General features: G+C 35.9%; 1 protein-coding gene across 2 annotated transcripts; it reads left to right on the top strand.

The window, feature by feature from the left end:
- Positions 1-4,005: 4,005 nt before the first annotated feature.
- LOC114759600 (CCR4-NOT transcription complex subunit 1) lies at positions 4,006-27,115 on the top strand. Of its 2 annotated transcripts, none has more exons than XM_028948802.1 (51): positions 4,006-4,207; positions 5,407-5,704; positions 5,868-6,096; positions 6,209-6,548; positions 6,648-6,761; positions 6,900-7,028; positions 7,108-7,299; positions 7,389-7,583; positions 7,769-7,906; positions 8,064-8,183; positions 8,278-8,528; positions 9,241-9,344; positions 10,780-10,874; positions 10,965-11,204; positions 12,186-12,377; positions 12,483-12,564; positions 12,674-12,741; positions 12,975-13,120; positions 13,565-13,673; positions 13,762-13,908; positions 14,046-14,093; positions 14,203-14,331; positions 14,422-14,661; positions 14,737-14,868; positions 14,974-15,059; positions 15,144-15,249; positions 16,176-16,271; positions 16,385-16,537; positions 17,305-17,487; positions 17,589-17,812; positions 17,893-18,025; positions 18,102-18,224; positions 18,967-19,011; positions 19,177-19,254; positions 19,380-19,496; positions 20,127-20,253; positions 20,327-20,427; positions 20,499-20,636; positions 20,747-20,836; positions 21,809-21,955; positions 22,036-22,167; positions 22,252-22,281; positions 22,374-22,520; positions 23,196-23,257; positions 24,407-24,560; positions 24,668-24,859; positions 24,945-25,049; positions 25,224-25,358; positions 25,650-25,886; positions 26,483-26,584; positions 26,693-27,115. In XM_028948802.1, exons 1-51 carry the CDS (start codon positions 4,109-4,111, stop codon positions 26,840-26,842), a joined length of 7,230 nt encoding a protein of 2,409 aa, XP_028804635.1. In that variant the 5' UTR covers positions 4,006-4,108; the 3' UTR covers positions 26,843-27,115. The 2 variants fall into 2 exon arrangements, with proteins under 2 accessions (XP_028804635.1, XP_028804636.1); XM_028948803.1 differs by having other exon boundaries at positions 12,189-12,377; positions 26,693-26,842.
- The last annotated feature ends 390 nt before the right edge of the window (positions 27,116-27,505 follow it).

Here is a 27,505-nt window from a genome sequence, read left to right as displayed (position 1 = left end):
GGAACATATAAAGTTTCGTAATAGCCCTTCTCACATCATTTTTCATAATGTCTTGAATAGCCACTAGAAGTAATTATTGTATCAATACGTGGCAATCATGAGACTTCATTTGTATTATCTTCAAATCTTGTATTAAAACAAGCTTTTTCAAATTAGAAGAATAACTATTTGAAACCTTAATACTATTCAAAGAACCACAAAATCTTATTTTCTCTTCCTTTGACTACACTGCTGGATGCAAATAAGCCCTCCTATCCTCTCTTTCTTGTGGGTGTAGGAGTTTTTTTTATTCCAATTTTAACTAAGTCCTATCTTACATTATTCCCTCGTACTGTTTGTAAAATGGCACTCATACCTAACCACAAAAACCTCTCTATTGCTAGTATTTAGGTCCCAACCTTAACGGGATTAGGCTTAATCCTCTAAGGTTGGATTAGCCATAATTCAACATCTATTTTAAATCATATAATTTACTGTAAAATATTTAATATATTACCTTCATAATTGGTTTCTTAATTTTATAAAGGGTTAATATAATTTTTAGTCTTCTAAATATGCCCTCATTTTGGTTTTGGTCCTTTAAGTTTTAAACTATAGGTTTTGGTCCCTCAAGTTTCTTTTCATTTAAAATATTGGTCTTGATAATTCAATAAAAACTTGGACCATTTTACTCCTAAGGGACCAAAATCTATGTTTAAAATTTGAGGGATCAAAACTAAAATGAGGACAAATTTAAGAGACCAAAAATTATATTAATCTTTTTATAAAATATCTTTTCAATCCTCTTACTCAAACACTGTTAACAAAAGATGCTAATATTGAAATTTTTAATATTGATATCTCAAATACTAATGTATTAACTTTGAAAAATAACAATGATTGGCACCAAAAATATCATTTGAAACTAAAATTGTTGGGATTCATTAAGAGGTAAAAATATTTTATAAAATTATTCATATGATTATTAATGAAATTAATAATGTTCAAGATTAGAAATCCAATACAAAGAGATGATGTAAAGTGGCCAGGATCCCACTTTTTCTCTTCAAAATTTTCTTTGGCTCCTCCAAACTTAGTGAATATTTAGGAAAAATAATTTTTTTAGTACTTATAGTTTTGACTGACTTACAACTCATTTTCTCATGTATAGCTTAATGATCTAGTCTCTATACTCTTAATTCACTTATAACTCAATTACTAATCTTTTCATCGTTATAATTTTGTCTTTGTCTAGTCATCCTATACATGGCTTCCAACTTAGTTTCATGTGGATTTTGTAAAAACAAATAAGGCGTCTTGCTCAAAAATGCTCCTGGATTCAGTTTCTTCACCAACTTCCCATTGAACTCCAAAGTCATCTCCTCGTGTTCCTTCATTGCTCCACGCTTCCATACCAGTCCTCCAGATACTTATGTAGAATTTAGAAGTCACTCTCTCTCTCCACCCCTCGTCTCGCTTACACCACTTTCAGGTCTCAACTTGTGCTGGTTCATGATTCTCTCTCTCCCCTCTGTTTTGTATTTTCTAAGGTCAAATGATATTCCTTGAATGGGTCTCTCAACGCAGGTTAAAGCGTTCTTTATTCTTTGTGGGTTTGTCAGAGAATGACAGAGACGCTAAAGAAGGCTTCTTGAAGTGGATCTCTCTGATACTGCTTTTAGAGATTAACGCTATCATTTTGTGGCTTCTAACGGATACACTAACCTCATGCTTGGCATGGGGGAAATGGTCTGGCAAAAAAGGGTACGGGGGAAATAGAAGTGCTGGAAAATTTTAATGAGTTCAGTTAAAAAAAGAATTTAAAAAGTGAAATTATAAAATTTCATTAAAAAGAAGATGTAAGATAAAAGAGTAAAAAAATTAGGGTTAAGGTGTAAATTTGAGTCGGAAGTTTTAAATTATGAGTGCTAGGCACATTGAAGATTTTTTGTGTGCAAATTTGTCCTTAAAATTTAAAATAATAACAAATTTGTCCCTTATCATTAAAAATATTAATGGTTAATGTCACTATTTTAACAGTCAATGTTAGTTTTTTAAAGATATGGAGTAATACTGCTACAATTTTATAAATTTGGGGGACAAATTTGCATAACAAAGTTATGAGTGAGTGAAAAGTTTGAGAATAAATTTGCACCTTGACTCTAAAAAATTATTTAAAAGTTCCTAACCCAACTTTTTCAATTTTTTAAGCTGAACTTACTAAAATTTTTTCCTCCACTCCTATTTGTTCTATTTGTCTTATTCCAAATAGACACTTAGTGAGATTTGTCGTTGGGTCACATGATAGGAATGAATTCAAATTCTCATCAACGCCGATGAGATTGCAAGATCACTGGCTTTTTAAATGTATGTTAACTTTTGTAGCTTGCTTCTAAAGAAATTGCAGCTTCAAACATGTTACCTTTCTCGTTCAGCTGCTTTCCTTCTTGTTCTCAACCCTTCTTTTTGAATAAAAAACTGAATTACACTTGGCAAACAATAGAAAATAAAAGAAACAAGAACTTAGTGGCCTTTATCAACCTTCCCTTGTAAGCAGCAGGGAGGAGATTGATTCAGATGTAAAAATTACCTTCTAAATTATGTGAGAGTCTCACTAAATGATCAGCAATAAAAATGTTTTCCCTAAAAGAATGAACTGGCACAATATGCCAATTCCTATGAAATATTAATCTAGCATAATCTACCATGTCTTTGAACGAGTGGCTGACATCACTGCCTCTACAGAAAAGGGAGACAGGTTCAATATAATCACTACGCAGAACAATATGTCTATAGCCTTTTAACCCACGCACCCATTTTCTTAAACTACACAAGTTGTGTTGAAAAGGATCATATAAGAAGTTGATGAAAAGAGCCTTCGTCCGTCTAATGGATTTCTTTTTCATTTTTTCGCTTTGCTTCACTGTTATGACCTTCTTATTCCTCCATTTCAATCGTCTATTTCCTTTTCATATGTAGACAGACTTGTCATTAAGCGTACTTGTTTGTGAAGTTCTGGAAATTTTTCTGTTTAGGCTTCTCCATTTTCTTGTTTATACCTCTTCAACTCCAGAGTTCTCAAAATGGAAGTGACGTTGAAAAAGTGGAGAATTACAATTAGACTCTAAAGAAGGAAAATAATTATAAAACAATTTCCAAAATTGTTATTTTCTACTTTGGAACTTCTTATCATAGGTTGTTTAGATTCTTATTGAAATTTTTTAGCAATTATTTTCTTTTCTTGGGATCTCATTATAATTCTTCTTGAAAAAAATTACTATTTTGATATAGTGCTTTGAATTGGATTGAATGTCAATGGCACACTTAGCAAGGAGGAAAAAGCACAAGGCTTCCAACAAGATGCCTTACTTCTTTTTTTTTTTTTTTTTTGAAAAAAATTTATTTATTCATATTTCTTTTTAACATTTCAAATTGTATAGGCAATGATGAGTTTAAAGCCAAATAGAGTAATTTTTTTTAATGACGTTAATAAATATTTTTGAAAAATACTTATGTCAAGTTGTTTATACTCCTCTGGTCCAATGTCGAGTTCCCATCACAAAGTCATATGTGCTAATTTTTTTATGTGAATTTATAATTAAATACTATTAAATACAAATATTTCAAAAATGATATACATGAATGTGTGACTGAAAAATTTAATATTATGGATAGAAGTACTTTTTTTTTGGGGTAATGTAACATGGATCAATAACAATTAACAACTCAACATGAGTTATAAGTGGCAATAACAAAATTATAAATAATAAAATAATTAGGAATTGAGCTTTTTTTTTTGTTGTTGCCAGTTTTAGGAATGAGTGAAAACTAAAATATTAATTTTTCGGAATGTTTATTTTTTTCGTCAAAATCGTAGTGTATGCCAGAATCCCGCAAAGCTCTGAGTTCATAATTTATCGCGGGACGGGCTGGATGATCTTGGGCCCACGAGAGCGAAATGACGAATAAAACCTTGCTCAGACTCGACCACTTTCTTCTCCGCAAAACCTCACATCTCAAAAAGTTTCATCTCTGCTTTGAAACCCTACTCTAATTATAATCAAATCGATTGCTCGATTTCCTCATCATCGTTGCTCCTGAAAACCCTACCGCCCAATCTGTGGTCACCATGACGAAGTTTTCGTCTCTTGTTTCGAATCAGATTCGGTTCCTGCTTCAGAGCTTGAACGAAGTCAACTTCGACTCTATCTTCCAGGAACTTTGTCAGGTACCCTTTTCATATGAGAGATGTGATTGCATTTTCGCCGATTGATTTACGTTATCTTCTTATTTCTTTGTATGACTTACTTGTACTCGTTGTTATTCGACGTTACGCTGTAATCTTTTTCTCCATTGCGTAGAAGGGGTAAAGTTTTTATCTGTTGGTGTGGGGCTGGAGGAAAATTCGAACCTACCACGTTGAAATCAGCTTGTTATTCGTGGTGAAAAGAAAATACAGTTAGTCCTGATCTGGAAGTTTTTATGTTTCTTTTGGTGATAGGCCAAGTGTGACATCAAAATAATTTGCTGGCGAGTTGTTTGGTTTAATGTTGATCCCGCTCTGTACATTAGTAGAATTGTTGTTTCTTCGGCATTAGTTCAATTGAACAAGACATTGTTGCTTGTCTCGCAAATTCACCTAACTATAGTTGACAGAAGCAACTGGTCTAGTCAAACTTTTAAAAAAAAAAAGGTTAATATAGTCATTACACACTTTATTGTGTACCATGATCTTGATACGGAAAGGAGAAGCAGTCTAGGGTTTCATAAAGATCTTCCATTTGACATGATGGAGAAGGTGATGCTTAAATCATGAGCTAGGTGTTAGAGAGGCAGCTAGCCTTGAGCTGTTTGGACTGGAGCCCTTTATCCGGTATACATGCTGTTGTGTATGGATTTTGGAGAGGAGGGCCAGTAAGTCCTTGACTTGAAGGAGTTATTCATTGGAGGTTAGCCTTTCGGTAATTTATTGAGGAAAAACCTTAGAAGTTAATGTTGCTTGCTCAGAGGGGAATGCTGAAGAATACTATAGCCTATAGCTTTCTGTGTGACTGTTGAAGGGTTTGTCAATGGTAAGGAGTTAAATATGGAATATCTGGAGGTTTTACTCTTTGAACTCCTTGCTGCTTTACCAGAGGGCAAACTAATAAGGTTTCTGGTATACATTATACCCCATCTTGAATGGTATCTGTTTTCATGTTCTTATCATCTTATTTATTTTAATTTCAAACACGACCAGTGCATTATGCATTCTTTTAACATCTTATGCGGTTCTGTTATTTTATATATATTTCATTTTCCCTTTAAAATTCGTTTCCCTGGAGGACTTGAGTAGAATTGCTTCCTCTTATGCCCTTTTCTTTTCTGTTTGTATTTTGGTTGAACCATCTGACTGGATCAGTTTTATAAATTGTTTCCTGCGTTCAGTTCACTGAATATGGAACCGATGGAAGCATTTTACTCCTACAAACATGCTTGGATCACCTGAATTTTGTCAGAAGTGATCTAGAGGACATGCCTCAGGTGCCTATTCTTGCGGCAGTCACCAAGTACCTCTTGGACAAACCTAACTTCAGTACAGTGTTTTCTGAGTCACTAAAGACTATGGAAATCAGTGAAAGCTTCCTAGAAAAGTTTTCTAGTGGATTGCAGTTGTCGTTATTGGAGAAAATAACCATTGGTCTTGCTTTATCTGATTCTGACAATGTTGACACTAGGCTTTGTGGTGAGTATAAAGTTAATTCCTATTTTGGTTTTCTGCCTAACTTTTTCCTCTGTGCATATAATGACAGAAATCTGTTAGCAATATAAGTTTGATGGGAATTTTCTTTGTTTTCCATTTATTGTTGGTTATCAAGGATGCTACTTGACATCTTGTTTTTCTTTAGGGAAAAACTTTTGTGTGGCTCAGATTGAGGAACTTTGTGCCAGTCCTACCTCTTTGAGTTGTTCTGAGCAAATTCAAGATGTTGTCATGTTTCTTAATCGAAGCGAGGGCCTTTCCAAGCATGTGGATTCCTTTATGCAGATGTTATCACTAGTCCAGTTAAAAGAAACTCCACCTTTTGTTTTGACTCCATTGCTACCTGATGAGGTGCATGACCCCAACTTCTTAAGGTGGTAACCTATTTAGTTATCTTGCGCTGTTCAAGCTCTTGATGATGATGATCCTTTATTTATATAGAATATAGCTACATGTATGCTTAATAGCTTCCCCTATGCTTTACAGGAATATGGAGCTGTTCCACAAGGGTGAAGAGAATGACTTTGATGCTATTTTAGCTGACATACAGAGGGAAATGAACATGGGAGATATTGTGAAGGAACTGGGATATGGGTGCACTGTTAGCACCTCACAGTGCAGGGATATTTTCTCACTTTTCTTACCTTTAACTGAGGATACGCTTGCTAAATTACTTGGTTCTATTGCTCGGACTCATTCTGGGATGGAGGACAATCAGAGTTCATTCTTAAATTTTAGCATGGCCCTTGGTTATAGCACTTTGTCTGAGTTGCCACCACTGAATTCTTGGAATATTGATGTGCTGATAGATACGATCAAGCATCTGGTGAATAACTATGTCTTTTCTTGGTATCTTTTATTGTAATTATGTGTGCGTAAATTTATGAAGTCAAACGTTTTTCTTCTTCTGTTCCACTGTATACAGGCACCTGGAATTAATTGGACAAGTATAGTTGAGAATCTTGATCATGAAGGATTTTTTGTTCCCAGTGAAGAAGCTTTTTCCTTTCTCATGTCTGTATATAAGCATGCCTGTAAGGTATGTTATCAAAATGTGGACAATTGCTTGCAATCCCCCCCCCCCCCCACCCCCAAAAAAACAAAGAAAAAGGGCTGTCAATTTCAGTACCAAAATCTTTCATAGGGAAATCTGACTGCTTGAATTTGAGTATTGCAGGAGCCTTTTCCTCTTAATGCCATTTGTGGGTCTGTCTGGAAGAATACTGAGGGCCAGCTATCTTTCCTAAAATTTGCTGTATCAGCACCACCAGAAGTATTTACCTTTGCCCACTCTGCCAGGCAGTTGGTATGATGCTCTGTGTACTTGGTTTCTGCTTCTTGTTTCTATCTCTATAGGTTTCTATGAGTAACAGATTTTTGTGTAGGAGTATGTTGATGCAATTCATGGTCACAAGCTTCAATCTGGACACGCAAATCATGCATGGTTGTGTCTGGACTTGTTGGATGTATTATGCCAGCTAGCTGAAAGGGGTCATGCCAGTTCCGTTAGATCAATCCTTGATTATCCTCTCAAACACTGTCCTGAAATCTTGCTTCTTGGGTTGGCACATATTAATGTACAATTTACTGGATTTTTTTCTTTGGTTTGTACGTATTCATTTTCATACGTTTATTCTTGGTGTTAAGTCTGTATTTCTTGTTGCAGACTACGTACAACCTTCTCCAACATGAAGTATCTTTGATTGTTTTCCCAATGATATTAAAAAATGCGGTTGGCAGTGGTATGATTCTGCATCTTTGGCATGTTAATGCCAATCTGGTCTTGCGGGGTATCATAGATTCTCAAAACAATGACACAGAGAGCACTGCAAGAATTGTGGACAACTGCCAAGAGCTAAAGGTAGGGATAATGTCTAGTATGGATTTCTCATATTGATTATTTTGTTGGGCGGCAGATTATATTGATTTGTGAATTTTTTCCCCCCCTCATCTAAAGCCAAATTTTGTTCCCCTTGAGAAGTTTGAATTTTGAGTGTTAATCTGCAGCTTTGCTATTTTTGTTGTTAATTATAATTTGTTTTGTAGATCCTACAGTCAATATTGGAGATCATCCCCGCTTTTTCTAGTATAAGGTTGGCTGCTCTTGCCTCAAGAAAAGAATTTCTTGATCTTGAGAAGTGGTTGATTAACAATCTAACTGTTCACAAAGATGTCTTCTTTGAGGTAAATTCTGCCCTGTTACACATTGTACTCCCACTGTTTCTGTTTTATGGACAGCACGACTGCTGTTTTCTGTTTCTTGTGTTCGTGTTTTATAATTTGCTAATGTGTGTAATTAATTTAGATGGAAAGGGTTCATGCTGGTTGGTATGTTTTTCAGGAGTGCCTCAAGTTCTTGAAAGATACCCATTTTGGGGGATCACAGAACTTGTCTAGCAAATCTTTTCGTCAGTCTACTGTTCTGAATCTGTATGCCGAGGCGACACCTACTTTCTTGAAGGTTCTGTGTTAATTTGCCCTTTATTTTTTCCCTGTTGGTTTCCATACCTTATTCAATTCTGCTAAGCTGGGAACCTGACTAAGTTCATCTTCAGGTTCTTAAAAGTCATTCTGGCTTGATTTCCTCTAGCCAACTTTCTGAGGAGCTGGAAAGGTTGCGTGCATCTATTATGGACTCAAATCCAAGGTTGCAAAGCAGTGGGGCTGCTGATTCATCTTCTGATGGATATGCAGAGGACATTGAGACAGAAGCAAACTCATACTTCCATCAGATGTTTTCTAGTCAGTTAACCATTGATGCAATGGTTCAGATGCTTGCTCGATTCAAAGAATCTTCTGTGAAGAGGTGATTCCTGTTAATGATATGACACATGGTTGATTGGACATAGTACATGTACTTAACTGATCCAATATGTTTTGGGAAAGAATTTCACTGGATATTTATGGAGGCATACTTTTTGGGGGGTTTTCTCATCATTGCTTTTTACTCTGTTTATAATATATTCTCTTATCCTTTATTTGGGGAAGAAGAAACTTTCAGATTTCATATTTTAATTGAGTCCCTGTTCGTTCATTTTAAAATTTTTCCCTGTGAATTGCTTCTCTAGTATTTCGTATAATAAGTTTGTTAGTTATGGTAATTTTGTGGTATGTGTTGCTTTGTCATTGTTGCAGAGCTTATAAATTTACAATGTGCTGTAATTTTTAACCTTTTGTTTTGACGGCCACCTTTTAGAGGTGTTAGAAGTTGTATCTTCAAGTCTTGTTGACTTACTGGTGTCATCTAACTTATGATATTACCTTTTGCATTTGTGAAAATAACATTCGCCTCTTGCCAATTGGTTTGTTGAAAAAAATTTAAACATGTTTATAGTATGTTAAACGCAACTCTACCTGACGTCAGTTTTAATGATTTAAGCATGTCATGAATATTCTTTTCAGTAAATTGAATTTGTCTCTGGAGCTACAATCTACTAATTAGCATTACTTTAATGTTGAGATGTTATCTGGTCAGTGGTTAATCACTAATGGCCCGGACACTTTTGCGTGAACTACAGGGAGCAATCAATTTTTGAGTGTATGATAGCTAATTTGTTTGAGGAGTATAGGTTTTTCCCAAAGTATCCTGAGAGGCAACTCAAAATTGCAGCCGTTCTCTTTGGTGAGTTTTACGTTTGATTCTGCATATGATGAAATTGACTCTAGTCTATTCATTAGGGGTTTGAAGTTCATCATTATCAATTGATTTGTTTGTGGTACGTGACAACCGTAGGATTCATTTGTAATCTACATTTTATGGAATAGCTATTTGCCAGACATTGAATTGGGCCTGTGTGACAATTTGTTATGCCACTCATGATGACATTGTTTTGCAGTTTCTTAACCTTTTTTCCAAGGTGATTCATTAACCAGTCTTGCATTGTGTTTGGTTATTTATTAATAGCATGTTTATGTATGTGTATTGTGAGAGAAGAGGCATCCAATACAACAAGAGTGAGGCTAAATGAATAAAGGGAAATGCTTAACTTGTAGGAAAAATCGTTTTGGCAGTGATAATGGATTTAATTCCCTGGAATATGATTGTAGTTCCTTTTAGTAGAGTTTTTGATGAAGACCTAAGGAAGCATGGAAAACACCCACTCTTGGAAAGGAAAATACAAACGATACTTTTAGTTTATTCGTTTTAATGATGCTGCACAAGCCTTTATTGATTAGTAGCAACAATGTTACCTGGTGCACGAGAGAGAAGAAAATTGAGGATAGAATATAGGAAACTAAAGTGGCAATATTGCTACTTCCTGTAAATCCAGAAGAATTAGTGAATAACAGAAACATAAAAAACAGCCAATGCTAATACTGGCGAAAGGTCCCCTCAAGCTGTGTAGTAGATGTTTAGTATTCCCAGCTTGCTACTTGGTGCTTCAAATCTTATCCATGACATTAGTTAATGAGTTTGCATTTTGCTCGCCAGTTGTTACATAAGCTAGATCGATCATGGCCTAGTTAATGAGCATGGTTGCTCCTGTCACTTCAAGCGTGTGTTTTGTTTCTTCTTTCAGCAATACCAATATGTTGTGGGACGTTACACACAGTTTGGTATAGGATTCCATTGTTGTTAGGATTAGTTTTCAAAGGATGTACTGTGGTGTTCTTTTTTCCTTTGTCACTTTGTAGATCTTTATATTGGATTAGAAGTGATTTTGTATCAAGGTATGGAAGCTTTTGAAAATCTGGGCAACATTCAATTTTCTCTAATGAATAAGGTAGATAAGCATGTCTGGTCATCAGTAATGGTCAAACCACGGTTCCCCCCCCCCCCCCGGTCTTTATTATTGAGGTCCCAACCTATCACTATAAATAATTGTGAATGGTTCTGCCAGAGGAAATTTTGGGGGGAAAAAAATCCAGGATTAGGAACTATCTAATAACTCCTTAAACCTGGAAAAATGAACAAATAGCAGAAATAATAGATCTTCCAAAGTTGTAGATTTCTTTGAGTGGGCAGAGGCTTGCATAAGGCTCTTCTTTTTGGAAATGTATTTCTGTTTTAATATTAGTTTTCTATCATTTTACTAAAAGGCTTTGACCATGACCAGGTTCTTTGATCAAGCATCAGCTTGTAACTCATCTCAGTCTTGGGATTGCTCTTCGTTGTGTTCTTGATGCATTGCGCAAACCTGCTGATTCAAAGGTTGTATTGGGTTGCTGAGTATTTTGCTAGTTTTCATTGCATGTAAGAAAGAACAGTCTTTAAGGACAAAAAAATTGTGTTTATATGCAGATGTTTCTATTTGGAAGTTTGGCATTGGAACAATTTGTTGATCGGCTGATTGAGTGGCCGCAGTACTGCAATCATATTCTTCAAATCTCTCATTTGCGCAGTACACATGCAGAAATAGTAGCTTTCATTGAGCAGGCTCTTGCCAGAATTTCATCAGGTCATGCAGACGCAGAGGGGATCAACCATCCTTCTGCTGTTAATAATCATAATTCTATTCCATCTACATCGGGGCACATGGAGGTAAGCAGTGAATTCTCTCTCTCCTCTCTTTTATGATTATTTAGAATTACGTATTGTGATGAATGAGTTGTGGTTGTCTAACGAACTGGCACCTCTAACTTGAAAAATTTCAGAAACCAGTAATCATCATCTGTTAATTTTTTTATGACAATATTGATGATTTAAGTAAATGGTTTTGTTTTGTTTTGTTTTTTGACTTTCAAATGCCACCTCAATCTGAAGAGGCACAAGCTTCGGGATCCCTAGATTGTTTCCCCTGCACAGACTGACTGTTCAGCTAATTTGATTTATTAATGTATGGTCTGTGAATATGGGTCTGGTTGTTTTCAGTATGGCTTTTTTAGTAGGTGTATTTGATTGTTGTCCTTTAAAATTAGGTTGCGTCCTTATTATAAATAGAATGTTGGGGTTTTATTATTGACTGTAAATGAGTGATAGCTTAATGATCGTTTTCACTTCTCCCAACTGTGATGAGACTGAGCTGTTCTCGCTACCTGTGTTAGTCATTTGCTTGTGTGGGAGGCAGATGGATGGCCGGTGCCTTAGTTCTCTGTTGCCTTTATTTGCCATTTATGTCTGAGAGTTTCTGGTACAGGTTGCTAAATGCTTATTTGTTGGACGCCTATTTAAACACTTTCAGTCTACATTGGATCTGGATGCTCTACATTTATCAAGTAGATGCATTATGAGTATTTATAGAGAGAGAGAGAGAGAGAGAGAGAGAGAATAAGCATTCGGTGGCAACAGAACAAATGGTGCCCTCTTTTATCACTCTCCAAAATGAATGTTGTATTTCTGAATTGCATCATAATCCATGTGGATATAAATAAAATAGCTTACTGATGAGATTATTTGAGAAGTTCAGTAAGTTTTAATGTGACTGTTTCTTTAATAAAGAAGCTGTTTGCTTCTCCGTTCAACCATTTTTCTTATCTCTTTATGCTATTGCAGTTGACATTTTTCTTTGCTATGTCCTTACAGCAGTTTAATGGTTCTGGTGTGATACAACCTGGACAGCAACTTGCATTACAACCGCTTCAACAAAGACGTGAAATTGCCTTAGATGATCGTCATAAAGCCTCTGCTGTTTCATCAAATGATGTTAAACCTCTGTTATCCTCTGTTGGGCCATCTTCAGCTGTTACATCTGGTGATACTTCTGGAACTAATAAGGTACTGCCCTTCTATACACTGTTCATATCTTTAAACTTGTGTGTTGTGATCTGTCTTTAGTATCTTATACCATTACCCTGGTTTGTTTTGTTGCCATATTTGCAGATACATAGCACAGTCAGTACCCCATCAATGCTATCATCTTCTCCTGGTTTTGTCCGCCCTTCACGTGGAGCTACATCTACAAGTATGTTTCTGTTACTTAAGGATGACTCGTGCTTGTTTTGTATGAATCTTATAGCCTGTTCTTAATTTTAGAAGTTGTGATTTTATTCTCTGGTTTTCCTTATTTGTAGGATTTGGTTCTGCTTTGAACATTGAAACGCTTGTTGCTGCAGCTGAGAAAAGAGAAACTCCCATTGAGGTGCTCTGCCCTATTGCTTATTGCTCATTATAGAAAATTGTTGACAACGACTTATCTTTTTGTGTTTTGCATTGAGATATGTCATTCATTTGGATGCTTGAATGTCCCACTATCTGACTGTAAGAATTGTCATAGGTTTCAAGCTTCCCTTCCTGCTGTCTGCTTTAGTTTTTATTTAATTACTGTAGGTTAGGGATTATTTGTCATTCATTGTTTCTGAATTCTGTTATCAGGCTCCAGGATCAGAGGTTCAGGACAAAATATCATTCATAATCAACAATATTTCTGTTGCTAATATTGAAGCCAAAGCAAAAGAATTTACTGAAGTTTTGAAAGAGCAGTACTATCCCTGGTTTGCCCAGTATATGGTTATGAAAAGGTTAGCATATTTAAGAAATCCACATTATGCGATTTCTGACTGTGTTTTATGTTGATTTAATGTGCATGGGTATAGGGTACAGATAGGACCAGTGTACTTGAGTTAATTGATAAAATACAGTACAGCCTGGGAATACAGAATGATTTGTTGTATCAGTTGATAGTTTGGTAGGTTTAATGGTGTTTATTTTTTAGAATGCAAGGGTGCAATATCTGAAATTAGAGCTAAATGGGAGGGGAGAGAATTTTCTAAAATTCGGATGTGATTGCTTAGGGTGAATGGTTTGTGATGGAATATGGAGATTTCTGTTGATTTTATGCTTATACTGGACGTCTTTTTTGGGGATCTATAATCATTCATGTGCATTATATAGATACCATATTTTGCTTGGATTTGTACTTTTAATATGTTTACTTATATTATTTTCCACTAACATCTTGCCAGAGCAAGCATCGAGCCCAATTTCCATGACTTATACCTGAAATTCTTGGACAAAATTAATTCAAAGCCTTTGATTAGAGAAATTGTCCAAGCAACTTATGAGAATTGCAAGGTTCGAGGAGCTCTTTTCTTTTCTTGAAAGTAATGAATTATTGAAATTGAAAATCTAAACCAATAATTGGCCTTTATGTCCTCTTCAGGTTCTATTAGGATCAGAGCTTATAAAGTCAAGTTCAGAAGAACGCTCTTTGCTGAAAAATCTGGGTAGCTGGCTAGGAAAGCTAACAATCGGAAGGAATCAAGTTTTGAGGGCTCGTGAAATAGACCCTAAGTCTTTGATTATAGAGGTAATATCTATATTATGTAATCACTAATGTCTGATGGTACTTCGGTTTACTGTCTGCTTTTTCCTTTTTGGAATATTTTGTGGATGAAGCAACATGTGTTATATCAAATTTTTTCAGCTGACTTCCAAATTTTGCAGGCTTATGAGAAGGGACTGATGATTGCAGTAATTCCATTTACTTCAAAGGTATATTTTATAGCCGTTGGTACTACATAATGATAGTTAAATATAATGCCTTATTTTATTCATTTTCTTAAAAAAATCTTGTTATTTTATGTTCTATTGGATGTCGTAGATCCTGGAGCCGTGCCAAAGCAGTCTTGCTTATCAACCTCCTAATCCTTGGACCATGGGAATTCTTGGATTACTTGCTGAGATATATTCAATGCCCAACTTGAAAATGAACCTCAAGTTTGACATTGAGGTAGATGTGGTGTTCCTTTTATTGACCTGGACTAGTGTTTATTAGCTTAAATTTCTGTCACCTACAATTTCAAGCTGTTTTGGTATCCAGGTTTTATTAAAAAATCTTGGGGTAGATATGAAAGATATCACACCAACTTCTCTCCTGAAGGACCGTAAAAGAGAAGTTGATGGAAATCCTGATTTCTCTAATAAAGATGTGGGGGCATCCCAAGCGCAAATAATGACTGATCTTAAATCAGGCCTTGTGCCCCCAGTAAATCAAGTTGAACTGCCGCTTGAGGTCACCAATCCATCTAATACTGGGGCACATACCCACTTACTGTCACAGGTTTGTTCTCTAAATACTTTGTGGTGTTTGGAAGTACAATAGTATTTTTAACATTTTTGTTATTTGATGGAATAGTATGCAGCGCCTCTTCATCTATCTACTGGGTCATTAATGGAAGAAGAGAAGGTAGCAGCTTTGGGCTTGTCTGATCAACTTCCTGTTGCACAAGGACTCTCTTCATCCTCAATGCCTTTCTCTATCAGCCAGGTTTGGAACCACTGATCCAGGGCCTTCTTTTCTATTGGTCCATGTGCAACTTCACAGTATACTCCTTTTATGCCCAAATGACTTAGCTTCTTCTTGTGCTTGTAGGTTCCAACGGCAATACCTAATATTGGGACTCATGTTATTATCAATCAGAAGCTTAGTGGTTTGGGTTTGCAAATGCATTTCCAGAGGTTTGACATTCTCACTATTGTTTACTTCTCTTGTGAATCTCAGAAGATCTGACCTGTTTGTGCCTATATGTATACACACAACAGAGTGGTTCCAATTGCAATGGATAGGGCTATCAAAGAAATCGTGCCTGGTATTGTGCAGCGTAGCGTCTCGATAGCAACACAAACAACAAAAGAGCTTGTTTTAAAGGTTGGCATCTCAATGGAGCCTTAATGATACATTCTTGGTTTAGAAATTCCATGTCTTTGTGCTGGCGTCGGAAAAAAATCCATTCTTTTATTAGTTTTAGCTCGTTTTTGTGTTTTACACCTTGCCAGTTTTACCCAATTCTTATTATTTACTCCTTTCAATGTTAAATACTTATTCTTGGATATGAAGTATGAAATTCATGTTAACAATTGTGTTTTGAAGTCGGAAAGGATAAATATATGTTGAATGTTTATCAACCGTTTTGGAGGAAAAAAAATAATGCTGACATAAGAAATAAAACAGTTATAGGTCATGAAATACCTAATGAAATGAAAGGAAGTTAACTGAGCAATAAGTTAATTGAATCACAGACAGAATAGAAGAAGTCAGCTTTGATTCACGAAGCACTGATTTCAGGACAACAGAATATGGAAATCTTATGCTTCTTTTTGTAGGAACAGAAGCTAAGAAACCAGCAGCACAAGGTGTATACGATGAGAATGGCTGATATGAGTCTATCATGTGGTTAGAAGTTCCATAGTCTATAATCCATGTAGTATTAGTGTGAGTAGTTTTTGGAGCTCATGAAAAATCACCTGTATGTGCTGAAGTTGTTATAGACATGGTTTTTGAAGTCTGGTCACAATAGCATGGGAGATGTGACAAGGTTAGAAGAGGCTTCCTTGAGAGATAAATCAGGGGTTGACACTAGTTAATGGGCTCTTGCATTTGTTTAAGGCTGTAGCTGGTTCATATATGTGGAAGGACAGATGTTATTTGGAAGCAACTGAGTCTCTTATTCATGTCCTTTGCAGTAGATAGAACAAAGCTATTTTGATCTTCCCTTAAACTGGAAGCCTTTAACAGCAACCTTGTCCTGACTTCTCTTTTATCTGTTTTCATTTATTGAATTCACTTAATCATAGGACTATGCCATGGAATCAGATGAGACACGTATATTAAATGCTGCACACCTGATGGTTGCTAGTTTGGCTGGGAGTCTGGCTCATGTCACGTGCAAGGTAAAGCTTGGAAATATCACTATTCATTTTAACTTGCTGTCAAAATAAATACATTATTGTTCTATGGTTGAATTACTTGTTCCATTTTGCTACTTGTTTTTTTCTTTTCCCAGGAACCTTTACGTGCATCAATATCAACTCAACTGAGGACTTCACTTCAGGGCTTAAATATTGCAAATGAGATTCTCGACCAAGCAGTACAACTTGTTACCAATGATAATCTTGATCTTGGTTGTGCTGTCATTGAACAGGCTGCTACTGAGAAGGTTAGTTCTGCTGGTTGTATAGCAGTTGTGGTACCCTTTTTAGCTTATAGTCTGTTGCGAACTATTGTTAAATTTCTGATTATGATGAAATATTCTAACTTGGATTAAATGTCAAACCAATTCCTGAGTCAAACCAGAATGATCTTGATGTATTTTCACTTACAATTTGGTGCTGTATAATGCATAAACCATAAATTGTTAGAGAAAAAATAAAGTTAAAATGATAAAGCAACAGACTTGTAATTTGTATCTGCTTCGAGAAATCTCTTAAAAATATTGAATTATATGTACTTATTTGTACATGATAGGAAAAGTGGCCTTTTTAATTTGATTGAGAAGCTTTCCGTTCATGTTTAACTATGTTGAAATCTTAGCAGGAAATTGATCCCGTGTTGTATATCAAAGCTTTATAGAAAAATGAAAAACTTAGCTGTATAATTGAAATTTGTGTGTGCTTAGGGTGAAAATGTTCTAGATCCCTGTAGAAGTTTAGAAAATTAATGGTGCAGCATTGTTGTGCCTTGTTTGGAGATGTCATACTTTGGATGCGTACTATTTGTTTTTCCACCATTGATGAAAACTGAAGTATAAGTTAATCAAATGGGGAAGAAAGACAGCACAGTGATTAGTGCTATACATAAATCTAGCTAATAAGCCTTGGTGAATGTCTTCCTTACTGTGGAGAATTCTTTTTTATGCATGAAAATTTTTATTTATTCACAACGTGGTATAATGGTCTGGCCTTTCGGTGGTATACACCCCTGCAGGCAATAAACACCATTGATGCGGAGATAGGTCAGCAGCTTTCTTTGAGAAGGAAGCATCGAGAGGGTATGGGTCCAACGTTTTTTGATGCAAACTTGTATACACAAGGTTCTATGGGTGGTGTGCCAGAGCCACTTCGTCCAAAACCCGGTCAGTTGTCAATGCAACAGCAACGTGTTTATGAGGTATTTAACCTGCTAACCTCTGTATTCTAAATTGTTGGTAGAGTGGTTGTATGTTATGAATAACTTACCCAAATTCTGGTTTCTTACTATTATTATACTAGGACTTTGTTCGGCTTCCGTGGCAAAACCAGTCTAGTCAGAGCTCTCATTCTATGGGTGCTGGTGTTGGTGTTCAGTCAGGCAGTGCTGGGCTCACTGGAACCTATGGTCCTGGGTCAGGACAGGTTAATCCAGGTTACTCAGGGGGCCCTGGAAGCACAGGATATGAAGCAGTCTCTCGATTGTCAGAGGATGTTGCAGAGTCAAATTTGGCTTCACACTTCAGGTTCTTAATTGTTATTTATTTTATTTCTTTTCCAATCTTTATCTGAAATTGTTTTTATGGTAATTCTGTTCATGTTTCAGTGCTCCTCCGGCAATTCACCTCAGAGCAGCTGATGGTGTTTCCCAGCATAGTGTGGAGAGTGATTCCGTTGCCGCCTCATTTCCTTTAGCTGCATCTACCCCCGAGTTGCATGATTCTTCTGATGTTGTGAAAGTAAGATGCATCCTTAATGGATGTGCTTCTGATGCATAATATTTTGGCATCTAATGTTCTTTTTATGTGCTGCAAGGAATCTGGAGCCTCTTCACAGCCACAAGCTTCGTCAGTAGTGGAGCGCCTTGGAAGTAGTGTCTCTGAGCCTTCTCTCACAACAAGGGATGCCCTTGATAAATACCAAGTTGTTGCACAAAAGGTTGTGATTTGCCGTTATTTCTTTTCATACTGCATATCTTTTAACAGTTAAATTTAGGCACATAGTATTTCTGTAACAGACTAATGGGTCATTTTCTTTTTTATATCATGCTTTATGGTTCTTTAGTATATCCTTGGCTTTACAAGTTCACAGGAAATTTAACTCACAGCAGTTAAATAATTATCCAGGATAGAGATATCTAATATCCAAACACCAAGAAAATTACGAACTATAAACCTAATCCCAAATATTTAATCTCAGTCAAGATAGAACATCTAACAACTAACACCAAAGTGTCTGTATTACCAGTTTGTAACAATTTAAAGCAATTTTACATGCTGATAATTCTTTATGAAAAAATTCATTGGCACTTGAAATGAGTATTCAAGTTGGTAGACTTTGATCTAGTTTTTAAGCGGCTTGGTGTTGGTCCTATTAGTTTAGGCTTTTAAAATAATCCATCATGTGACAAATGCATGGGTAGGATGTTGTGTAGGTTGAAGACCAAATTAACTGAGGGAATGATGATAGTTCTATATGTAGATATTTTAAGTCAAACTCGTGGAATTGTGTTGCTTTTCTTTCAACTTTTATTTCCCTTTTCGGGGGAGGGTCTCTGGAAATCACTATCTCTTGAGGCCTGCTGTGCTATGCATTGTTTGTGATTTGTTTTGGGCCCTATTATCAGAATTTGAAGTTTGTTCCTGATGTTTATCGATGCCCTTCATTTAATTGTTTTCAGTTGGAAGCTTTGATTTGTAATGATTCTGGAGAAGCTGAAATTCAGGTATATTTTTAAATTATCGAATTTCTGCTCTTCTGTCAAAGATGAGTTGATATCTTTCTTTTGTGTTCTCCTTTGTCCGCACTAATTAAAAAGAAGCATTAAAAATTTTCTTTCCTGCATATTGTAACTTTTTTGTTTTTGGCTTGGGTTTTGACTTTTCTTTAGGGAGCCATTTCTGAGGTTCCTGAAATCATTCTGAGATGTGTTAGTCGAGATGAGGCGGCCTTAGCTGTGGCTCAAAAGGTGTGCTGTCTTTTACTGGGAGTATGATTGTTCTTGAATTCTATTCTCTGCTTTCGTAGTCCTCTCATCTGCCTTATGTATGTTGTCTTTCATTAAGGAGAATGACCAGACGTTATTTCTATCAGGTTTTTAAAGGTTTATATGATAACGCTTCAAACAACATTCACGTGGGTGCTCATCTTGCAATTCTGATTGCGATTCGTGATGTTTGCAAGCTTGCTGTGAAGGAACTTACTAGTTGGGTATGACTTCTTCTCTTTTTAAAATTATAATATAAGGTTTTGTTTGCACCAAGAGGGTTGAATTTTGGATGCCATCCATACCTTCTACTCTTATCACATGAGCTAATCCCCGGTGGCTGAGTTTTGGGTATGATATAGCGAACCTACAGATTACATAGATATCTGTTGGATTGACATTTATGCTGTTAAGCATCGTTTCAGTTCTTCATTCTTATGTTTGAAGGAAAGAAAAAATGTTGACTTTGTTTAAATGAATGAAATGATCAAAGGATTCCATATATTCATTGATATTTGTTGGATTGGCATTTATTCCTACTATTTGTAGTATATTCTATCTACCTTTCTTGGAAATAAAGCTTGATGTCTGACTATCCAACTATCTTTCATGCCAATGATTGTCTCGGCATGTTGTATTGTACCTTGACCTGAGAACTGGCTTTCTTCTTGTGTTTTTTTGCTTTCTTTTAGTAGATACTTCAAGAGATGTCTCTTGTTTACTGGCTTTCTTCTTGTGTTTTTTTGCTTTCTTTTAGTAGATACTTCAAGAGATGCCTCTTGTTTTCTTTTTGTGACTGTTTATAAAATCTGTTGTTTTTGCATTTGCCCCATGATTTGTTATATTTGTTGCAGGTAATTTATTCCGAAGAAGAAAGGAAATTTAATAAAGATATTACCATTGGTCTCATTCGTAGTGAATTGCTAAACCTTGCTGAATACAATGTACATATGGCAAAACTGACAGATGGGGGCAGGAACAGTAAGTTGACTGACTATATCGTTTTATTATTAATGTTTTATTTAATGCAACTAACACATTGAATGATATGCAGAGGCTGCAATGGAGTTTTCTATTTCTCTTCTTCAAACGTTGGTCATTGAGGAACCCAAAGTTATCTCGGAATTTCACAATCTTGTTGATGCTTTGGCAAAGGTTTGTATTTGTTTTTGTGTTGGTTTTCAGATGGTCAGTGCCTGAGGCCCATACCATTTCATATTTTGCAGCTTTCTACAAAACCTGGATCGCCTGAATCATTACAGCAGCTGGTAGAGATGATCAAGAATCCAGCTGCTAATGCTGCTTCGTTATCTGCCATTGGTACTGGAAAAGAAGACAAGAATAAACAGTCAAGAGATAAAAAGGTTTGAGGAAACGCATAATTCAACACTCACTGTTGTCTTGTTGATATGAAATTATTTTACTTCTAACTGTCCTGAACCTTTTTTTCATATTATTCCCTTGTCAAAAACAGAGTCCTGGTGCACTTGCTAGCAGGGAGGAATTTAACAGTGTTGAATCTGTTGAACCAGATCCTGCTGGATTCCGTGAGTTCCGTGAGCAGGTATGATGTCCTATAAATTGCCAGATTGTTTCATTTTCTGTTGCTTATCTTTACGGCATCCCTTTTTATTGCTTTTGTCGATAACTTCTTTTATATATGTCTATATATGTTATTACTTGAACTAAGTAGAACCACCTTAACTTGTTTCTTAATTTAGTTTGGGCTCCCTGAAGTTCAACTGTCTGGGACTTTTAACGTATCTGCTAAAGCTTTAACTGGTTGTATGACATCAAAGGTTTAGCCTTTGGGGAGTTGGATGTTAAGCAAGATGTTCAGTAGTGATAATGCTTTTTTTTTTTTTTTTTTTTTTGGGGTGAAGTAGACGCCAAGGAGGTGTATTATACGCATCTCACTGTGAATAGTTGACTGACTAATGGGTTATGTAATGAATTTTTCATTTTTGAACTTTATAATGAACATAAATATGCCGAACACCTTTTATTTCTTTGATTATGATGAGATATCTGTACATTGTTTCATCTGTGTGTGGTAGTATAAGTGGACTGAAATGTGTCTAAACTTTTGCTATTGAGCGGGGTTGTTGAGAAACTTATCTGAGCAGAGTTTATTATTATTTACGAATATCAATTAGGTAGTTAGCTTCTATTTTCAAATTGTTGTATAGAACAATAGGAGGAGCTGCTTCAAGGCGGCTGAGTTTTACTTCTGTGTAAGGCTCATCAAAACTCCATTCCTATTCTTATCCTAAAATTTATAGCGTGGCCTAATATGAAATATAGTTTGTAGTTTAATTGTATATTAGTTAGGGAATGATATTTGAAATGAAGTATATTCTATTTTTTGTCGATGGTGAATTTTATTTCCTGTGGGCAGCATTGAATTGGGTGGGATAAGCGTTGTATGTGGGATTTTAGAATATTTGTATATGTATAGATGCTTTAAAATTATTTTCACAGTACTTGTTGTTAACATTATTTTCAAAGTGCTGACCTGCTGCCAAATTCATTGTAGGTGTCCATGTTGTTTGCAGACTGGTACAGGATATGTGACCTTCCTGGTGCAAATGATGCGGCTGCTACCCATTTCATCTTACAGTTGCATCAGAATGGTCTACTCAAGGGCGATGATATAACTGATCGTTTTTTCAGGGTTTTGATGGTAGCACCTCATTCTTCATGCAATCTATATTTCTGCTAAATGAGGGTTACGATAATTAAACTTTTCTCTTTCTCCCTCAGGAACTAGCTGTTGCACATTGCCTCTCTTCTGAGGTGATTAATTCAGGGGCACTGCAATCTCCTCAACAAATGCACACAATGTCATTTCTTGCAATTGATATTTTTGCTAAGCTTGTCTATACAATATTAAAGGTCAAAACCATGCTCCCCCCTTTTTTTTTTCTTGTTACAAGGTTATAATAAACTATTGAGTAATTTGACTTTTGTGTGAAGCAGGGATCGAGCAAAATCTTTCTTCTTTCCAAGGTTTGTAACATAAAAATTTGCATCTAATCATTCATCCTCCTTGAGTATTCATTTTTAAAAAGGTGGTTTATTATTTCCATGGTCTGTGTCAGATTTTGGCAGTGACTGTCAGATTCATTCGAAAAGATGCTGAGGAAAAGAAAGCATCTTTCAATCCTAGGCCATTTTTCAGATTGTTCATTAATTGGCTTCATGACCTGGGCTCACTTGAGCCTGTTACTGATGGTGCAAACCTTCAGGTATTTGTCACTTTTTCCCCTTTGGCAAAATCCATGTATAGAATAGCATCACCAAAAAGAAAAAAAAAAAAAATCCATTTATAGAATAGGAATGTCATGTATGATTTATCACATGAATCTGAACCATTTATATTTTAGGTAATTATATAAAAGAAGTGCAATCATTAATCCAAAATTTTTCATTCCGCCACGCTTCTTCATTCAAAGGATTTCAAAGAAGCTGTTTCAAGTGAAAATGAGAAATAAAGTTTAGAAGTAAATTATGTTGGGCCAATATATGTTTTAAACTTAGCAAATTGTCTTCTATGAACCTCTATCTTTCTTGTCTCTAAATATCGTGAAGTAATTGGAATAAATAGTATGATCTTTAGAAACGGGATGGTGGTGGGGGATGAGTGCACAAGGTAAATATGAATATTACAGAATAGACGTCATGGAACTTTTTTGTGTTATATGATGTCAGCTGCGTTGTCAGTTTATATGAAGCACTCAGTTTGAATTTTTATTAGCAAAGGATTTTATGGAAAGCTTTTGTGACTTTGGTCGGTTTTACCCTTCTTTAGTTGTTTTGATTGGTTGGGCAATTTGTCATTTTGTAGCTTTTAGCAACTCAGCCTTGCTAACATTATTTTCAAGACAATCATGCATGGTCAACTAATACTTTCTGTCGTGCAGATCTTGACTGCTTTTGCCAACGCATTTCATGCTTTGCAGCCCATCAACGTTCCTGGATTCAGGTTTGACTTAAAATATATTAATTATTTATAGGTTGTTGGAACTTTGCTGTTCTGGAAGAGCTTTTGTTATGGAATATTATTTGCTTGTATGCATGCATTTGTTTCTGCATCATGCTTGTATGTTCTTTCTCACTGAGTTGTCATCAACATTTGCTGTTTCTGAATCAATGATTAGCGAGTCAGTAATTATTTGCCTGATAGTGTTGTCTCTGCCAGTTTTTTCTTCTACAAAATCATGTATTTGTCTTGTTTTGAGGTCATTAAAGGGTATGGTTCATGCTTGGTGGCTTAAATTTAACCAGGAGTTTGTCATTCAATATGCAAATTATGCCTGCAGTGATATGAAATGGCTGTTCTACTAAAATGGCCATCATTTAGGTATGTCATGAAATGGAAATTTGAGAGGTAGGGGCTCATGGTCCCTCAAATGTTGGCATGTGAGTGGACTGGGATTTTTTGATCTGCGCATGTTAATGCATGGTGGTAGGTCTGGAGCTCTGGCTTCTTGGGTTGGTCCAGAAGATGATGTCTGGAGGTTCCTGATTATTTGGTCTGATCTGAAGCCAATACAATAGGATCAGAGCCATATGTGATGTTTAATGGGGAACAAGTTCCGGATTTTGTACAGAACAGAGGCGATTGGAGGTCTCTGAATATGAGTGAGAGGTCTCTGAATATGAGTGAGAAACTTCATACTTAACACCAAAGACCATAAAACAAAGGCTGAGAGAAATTTTCTATTGAATGAAGCTCTCTAATTCCTTGACAAGTGAGGAGACTCTGTAGGCCTAAGGCTTAGGAGAATTTACATTAGCATCCCTAGAGCTGATGAGAATATGTACAAAAGCGTCCCTAGGAGTTAACTTATATAGAATAGACCCACAAATATTGGGGAAAAACATTGCTCAGTAGTTCCCAGTAACTATAGGCATAGTTTGTTCTCTGTAGGATCACACGTCTCCTTGTTTTTCAGGATCGTTAATATTTGCTCAGTTTGTTAATAATGTTATATATATCTTTCGTTTGGAACAACTGCTTGTTTATTAAATAACAGTTTTTATGTTATTCTTTTTGCAACTTTCGGATTCTGTTAGTATGAGGCTGTGAGGGTATGTTTCTGATCTAATTTTTTTAAAACATTTTTTACAGCTTTGTATGGCTTGAGTTGATAAGTCACAGGAGTTTCTTACCAAAGATGTTGACTGGTAATGGTCAGAAAGGTTGGCCTTACATTCAAAGGTTGCTTGTAGATTTGTTCCAATTCATGGAGCCTTTTTTGAGGCATGCTGAACTTGGAGCACCGGTTTGTAACTGTATCCCTCTCGTTGTTTGCTGTCTATATGGTGAAAGCATGGTAACGAGTCTTATTTGTATATATTTTCTGTCTTCTTTTCCCTTTATGTTCTTCAGGTTCATTTTCTCTATAAAGGCACACTTAGGGTGCTCCTAGTGCTGCTTCATGACTTCCCCGAGTTCTTGTGTGATTACCATTTTACCTTCTGTGATGTTATTCCTCCTAGCTGCATACAAATGCGAAATATTATTCTAAGTGCTTTTCCTCGTAGTATGAGGCTGCCAGATCCATCCACGCCTAACTTGAAGGTCTTTGGAATCTCCCTGTCTACGTTTTCTTTTTTGGTAGTACTGAGTATTGGCGTGACAGCTACCTTTTTGCTTTCCTTTGCAGATTGATTTGCTTCAAGAAATAACTTTATCCCCTCGAATCTTTTCGGAGGTTGATGCAGCACTTAAGGCTAAGCAGATGAAGGCTGATGTAGATGAATATTTGAAGGTAAATATCCCACCTTGTGATTTTATTTTATGGTGAATTAGTGATGATAATGACATTTTGGGATGCTTCCATTGAGGTATTTATAGGATACCCTACCCCCGACCCCAAAAAGTGCTTCAAAGTTTTTAATTTTCTATATTATCGGCTCACTCATGATTGATCAAATATATGCAGACAAAGCAGCAGGGTTCTCAATTTTTGTCCGAGCTAAAGCAGAAGGTGCTCCTCTCACCTAATGAAGCTGTCTCTGCTGGGACCCGTTACAATGTTCCATTGATAAACTCACTTGTGTTATATGTTGGAATGCAGGTATGTTTTAAAATTTCGGTTTGATAAACTCTTCCGCTGATTTTCAAGAGTATGTAGGATTTTGTTAAAGCGTCTTCAACTGTTTAATTGTTTATGTATCAACTACTTAATATAGATCTGTACCGTTTAAATTTCTTCCCCTCTTGTTTTAAAATTTCTAATGTAAAGCAGTTGTGTCTTTGAGGCAGCTGCTTGTTTCAAGTTTTGGGGATCTTGTGAATCTTTGTTATAGCCAATATCATGCGTTGAGTAAATTACTTCTTTGTTTCTTTTTGGGCTATTATCTTGCAGGCCATCCAGCAATTGCAGGGACGAACTCCACATGCACAATCAGCTGCGGGGGCATTTCCTTTGTCTGTATTTTCTGTCGGTGCTGCATTGGATATTTTCAAGACTCTAATTGTGGACTTGGACACTGAGGGGCGCTACCTTTTCCTGAATGCTATTGCAAATCAACTACGTTACCCAAATACTCATACACACTACTTTTCATTCATCCTTCTGTATTTGTTTGCTGAATCAAACCAGGTGAACATATATTTCTGACACTTTTTTTATGCTAAACTTAATCGAGTACAATACTTTGGACAAAATGCTCATGGTATAGGTACTGTCGTCAGTTGTCATATCTGAAATCGTGGACCTGCACTTTGCTATTCATTCAGATGGTTGTGGAATGACAATTTCTTAGGACTTTTTTCTTTTTAAAAAAAAAAAAAACCCTTGTTCCAGTATCTGGCTTTGGGTAGGGCTAAACGACACTTTGCCCCCTTGATTTTAAAATTACTGACATTCATGTTTTGGGAGCCATTCTCATCTGTCAAGATTTCTGGAATTTTGAAATTATTCTCGTCATTGTTCTCTTTACACATGCGATATGCAATGGCAACATCTTAACAGAATAGTTCAGTCAACTTTCTTGTGAAAGGTTATATTTGCCCAAATCACTTGCTTAGTGTCCGACAGTTGGTTTTCTGTTTCTTTTTGCCCTCGACAAGCTGTGGTATTATTAGCTAATAATGTTTGTGAAGTATGTTCATATGGTAAATGATCAGACTCGGAATCCTTCTTATTAGGGATCAGTGCATGTTTAGGTAACTGAATGTTTTGTTTTGACATGGCAGGAAATTATTCAAGAACAAATTACCAGAGTCTTGTTAGAACGCCTTATTGTTAATCGACCCCATCCATGGGGCCTGCTCATCACTTTCATTGAGCTGATCAAGGTATTCTTTTCTTGTTTCTTTTTTTTTTTTTTGGTTTTTTTTGTTTGGGTATACTCATTCCAATATGATCGGTTCAAAATTTTAATCTGCGTTTGTTGTCATTTCCAGAACCCTAGATATAACTTCTGGAATAGGTCCTTCATAAGATGTGCCCCAGAAATCGAAAAGCTTTTTGAGTCAGTCTCAAGGTCTTGCGGTGGTCCGAAACCGGTAGATGATGGTATTGTCTCAGGCTGGGTTTCTGACAGTTCACACTGAGTTTTTCGTTCTTACAGGTTTTCTTTCTCTTTTTGACCAACCATAGGTTGTGTAAATTTTTGTCTCTTAGGCTTTTGCTATTTCATATTTTCCATTTGCATCCTTGCTAATATGTTAAACAATGTCCTGAGTTTTCTTGTAAATGTTATCAACAGAAATATGGCCCAAAAAAAACAAAAGTCATCTTCTGATAGATTTTTATAACTGATGAATTTTATGTAAATAAGTGAACATGCCTTCGAAGTTGAACCCAGTTAGCTTTATTCTATCTTGATGTACTTTTCTCTGGTTTCTCGTCTCATTTTTGTTCGATGGCTATGCTGCTGAAATAAATAAATCGTATACTTTGCAAATTAAATTATATTCATGGCAATATGCTCCGGAAGGAGTCTTTCCTTCCCAAAATCGGTTCAGACGTTAATTTTTTTAAAATTATTATTGAAATGTAAAATTATAAAAGTAAATTAATAAGAAAACGCAAACTATTAAAATTTAATTTAATGACTTTATAAATGTACTAAATATCTCAAAATATTTATAGACCAGTTTTAGAAACATCAAAATGTCAAATGTGTTGACAATTAGATGAGAGGCTCCTTTCTCAATATATTCGTCATTGAGATTGAATGGTCTCCTTTACGTCTAATATCTTTCTTTTTAAAA

Source organism: Neltuma alba, unplaced genomic scaffold, assembly GCF_004799145.2.
Source record: "Neltuma alba isolate B1F8T4 unplaced genomic scaffold, ASM479914v2 tig00010875_pilon, whole genome shotgun sequence".
Classification (NCBI taxonomy): Eukaryota; Viridiplantae; Streptophyta; class Magnoliopsida; order Fabales; family Fabaceae; genus Neltuma; species Neltuma alba.
Note: the sequence above shows the minus strand (reverse complement) of the source record. Positions and strands in the feature narration are given on the sequence as shown.

Bases quoted from the DNA above. Each gene is read 5' to 3' on its own strand.
- LOC114759600 (XM_028948802.1), top strand. From the start codon at position 4,109: ATGACGAAGTTTTCGTCTCTTGTTTCGAATCAGATTCGGTTCCTGCTT. The intron at 7,300-7,388 runs GTACAATTTACT...TTCTTGTTGCAG, and splicing joins TTGGGTTGGCACATATTAAT to ACTACGTACAACCTTCTCCA. The intron at 22,521-23,195 runs GTATTTGTCACT...TCTGTCGTGCAG, and splicing joins CTGATGGTGCAAACCTTCAG to ATCTTGACTGCTTTTGCCAA.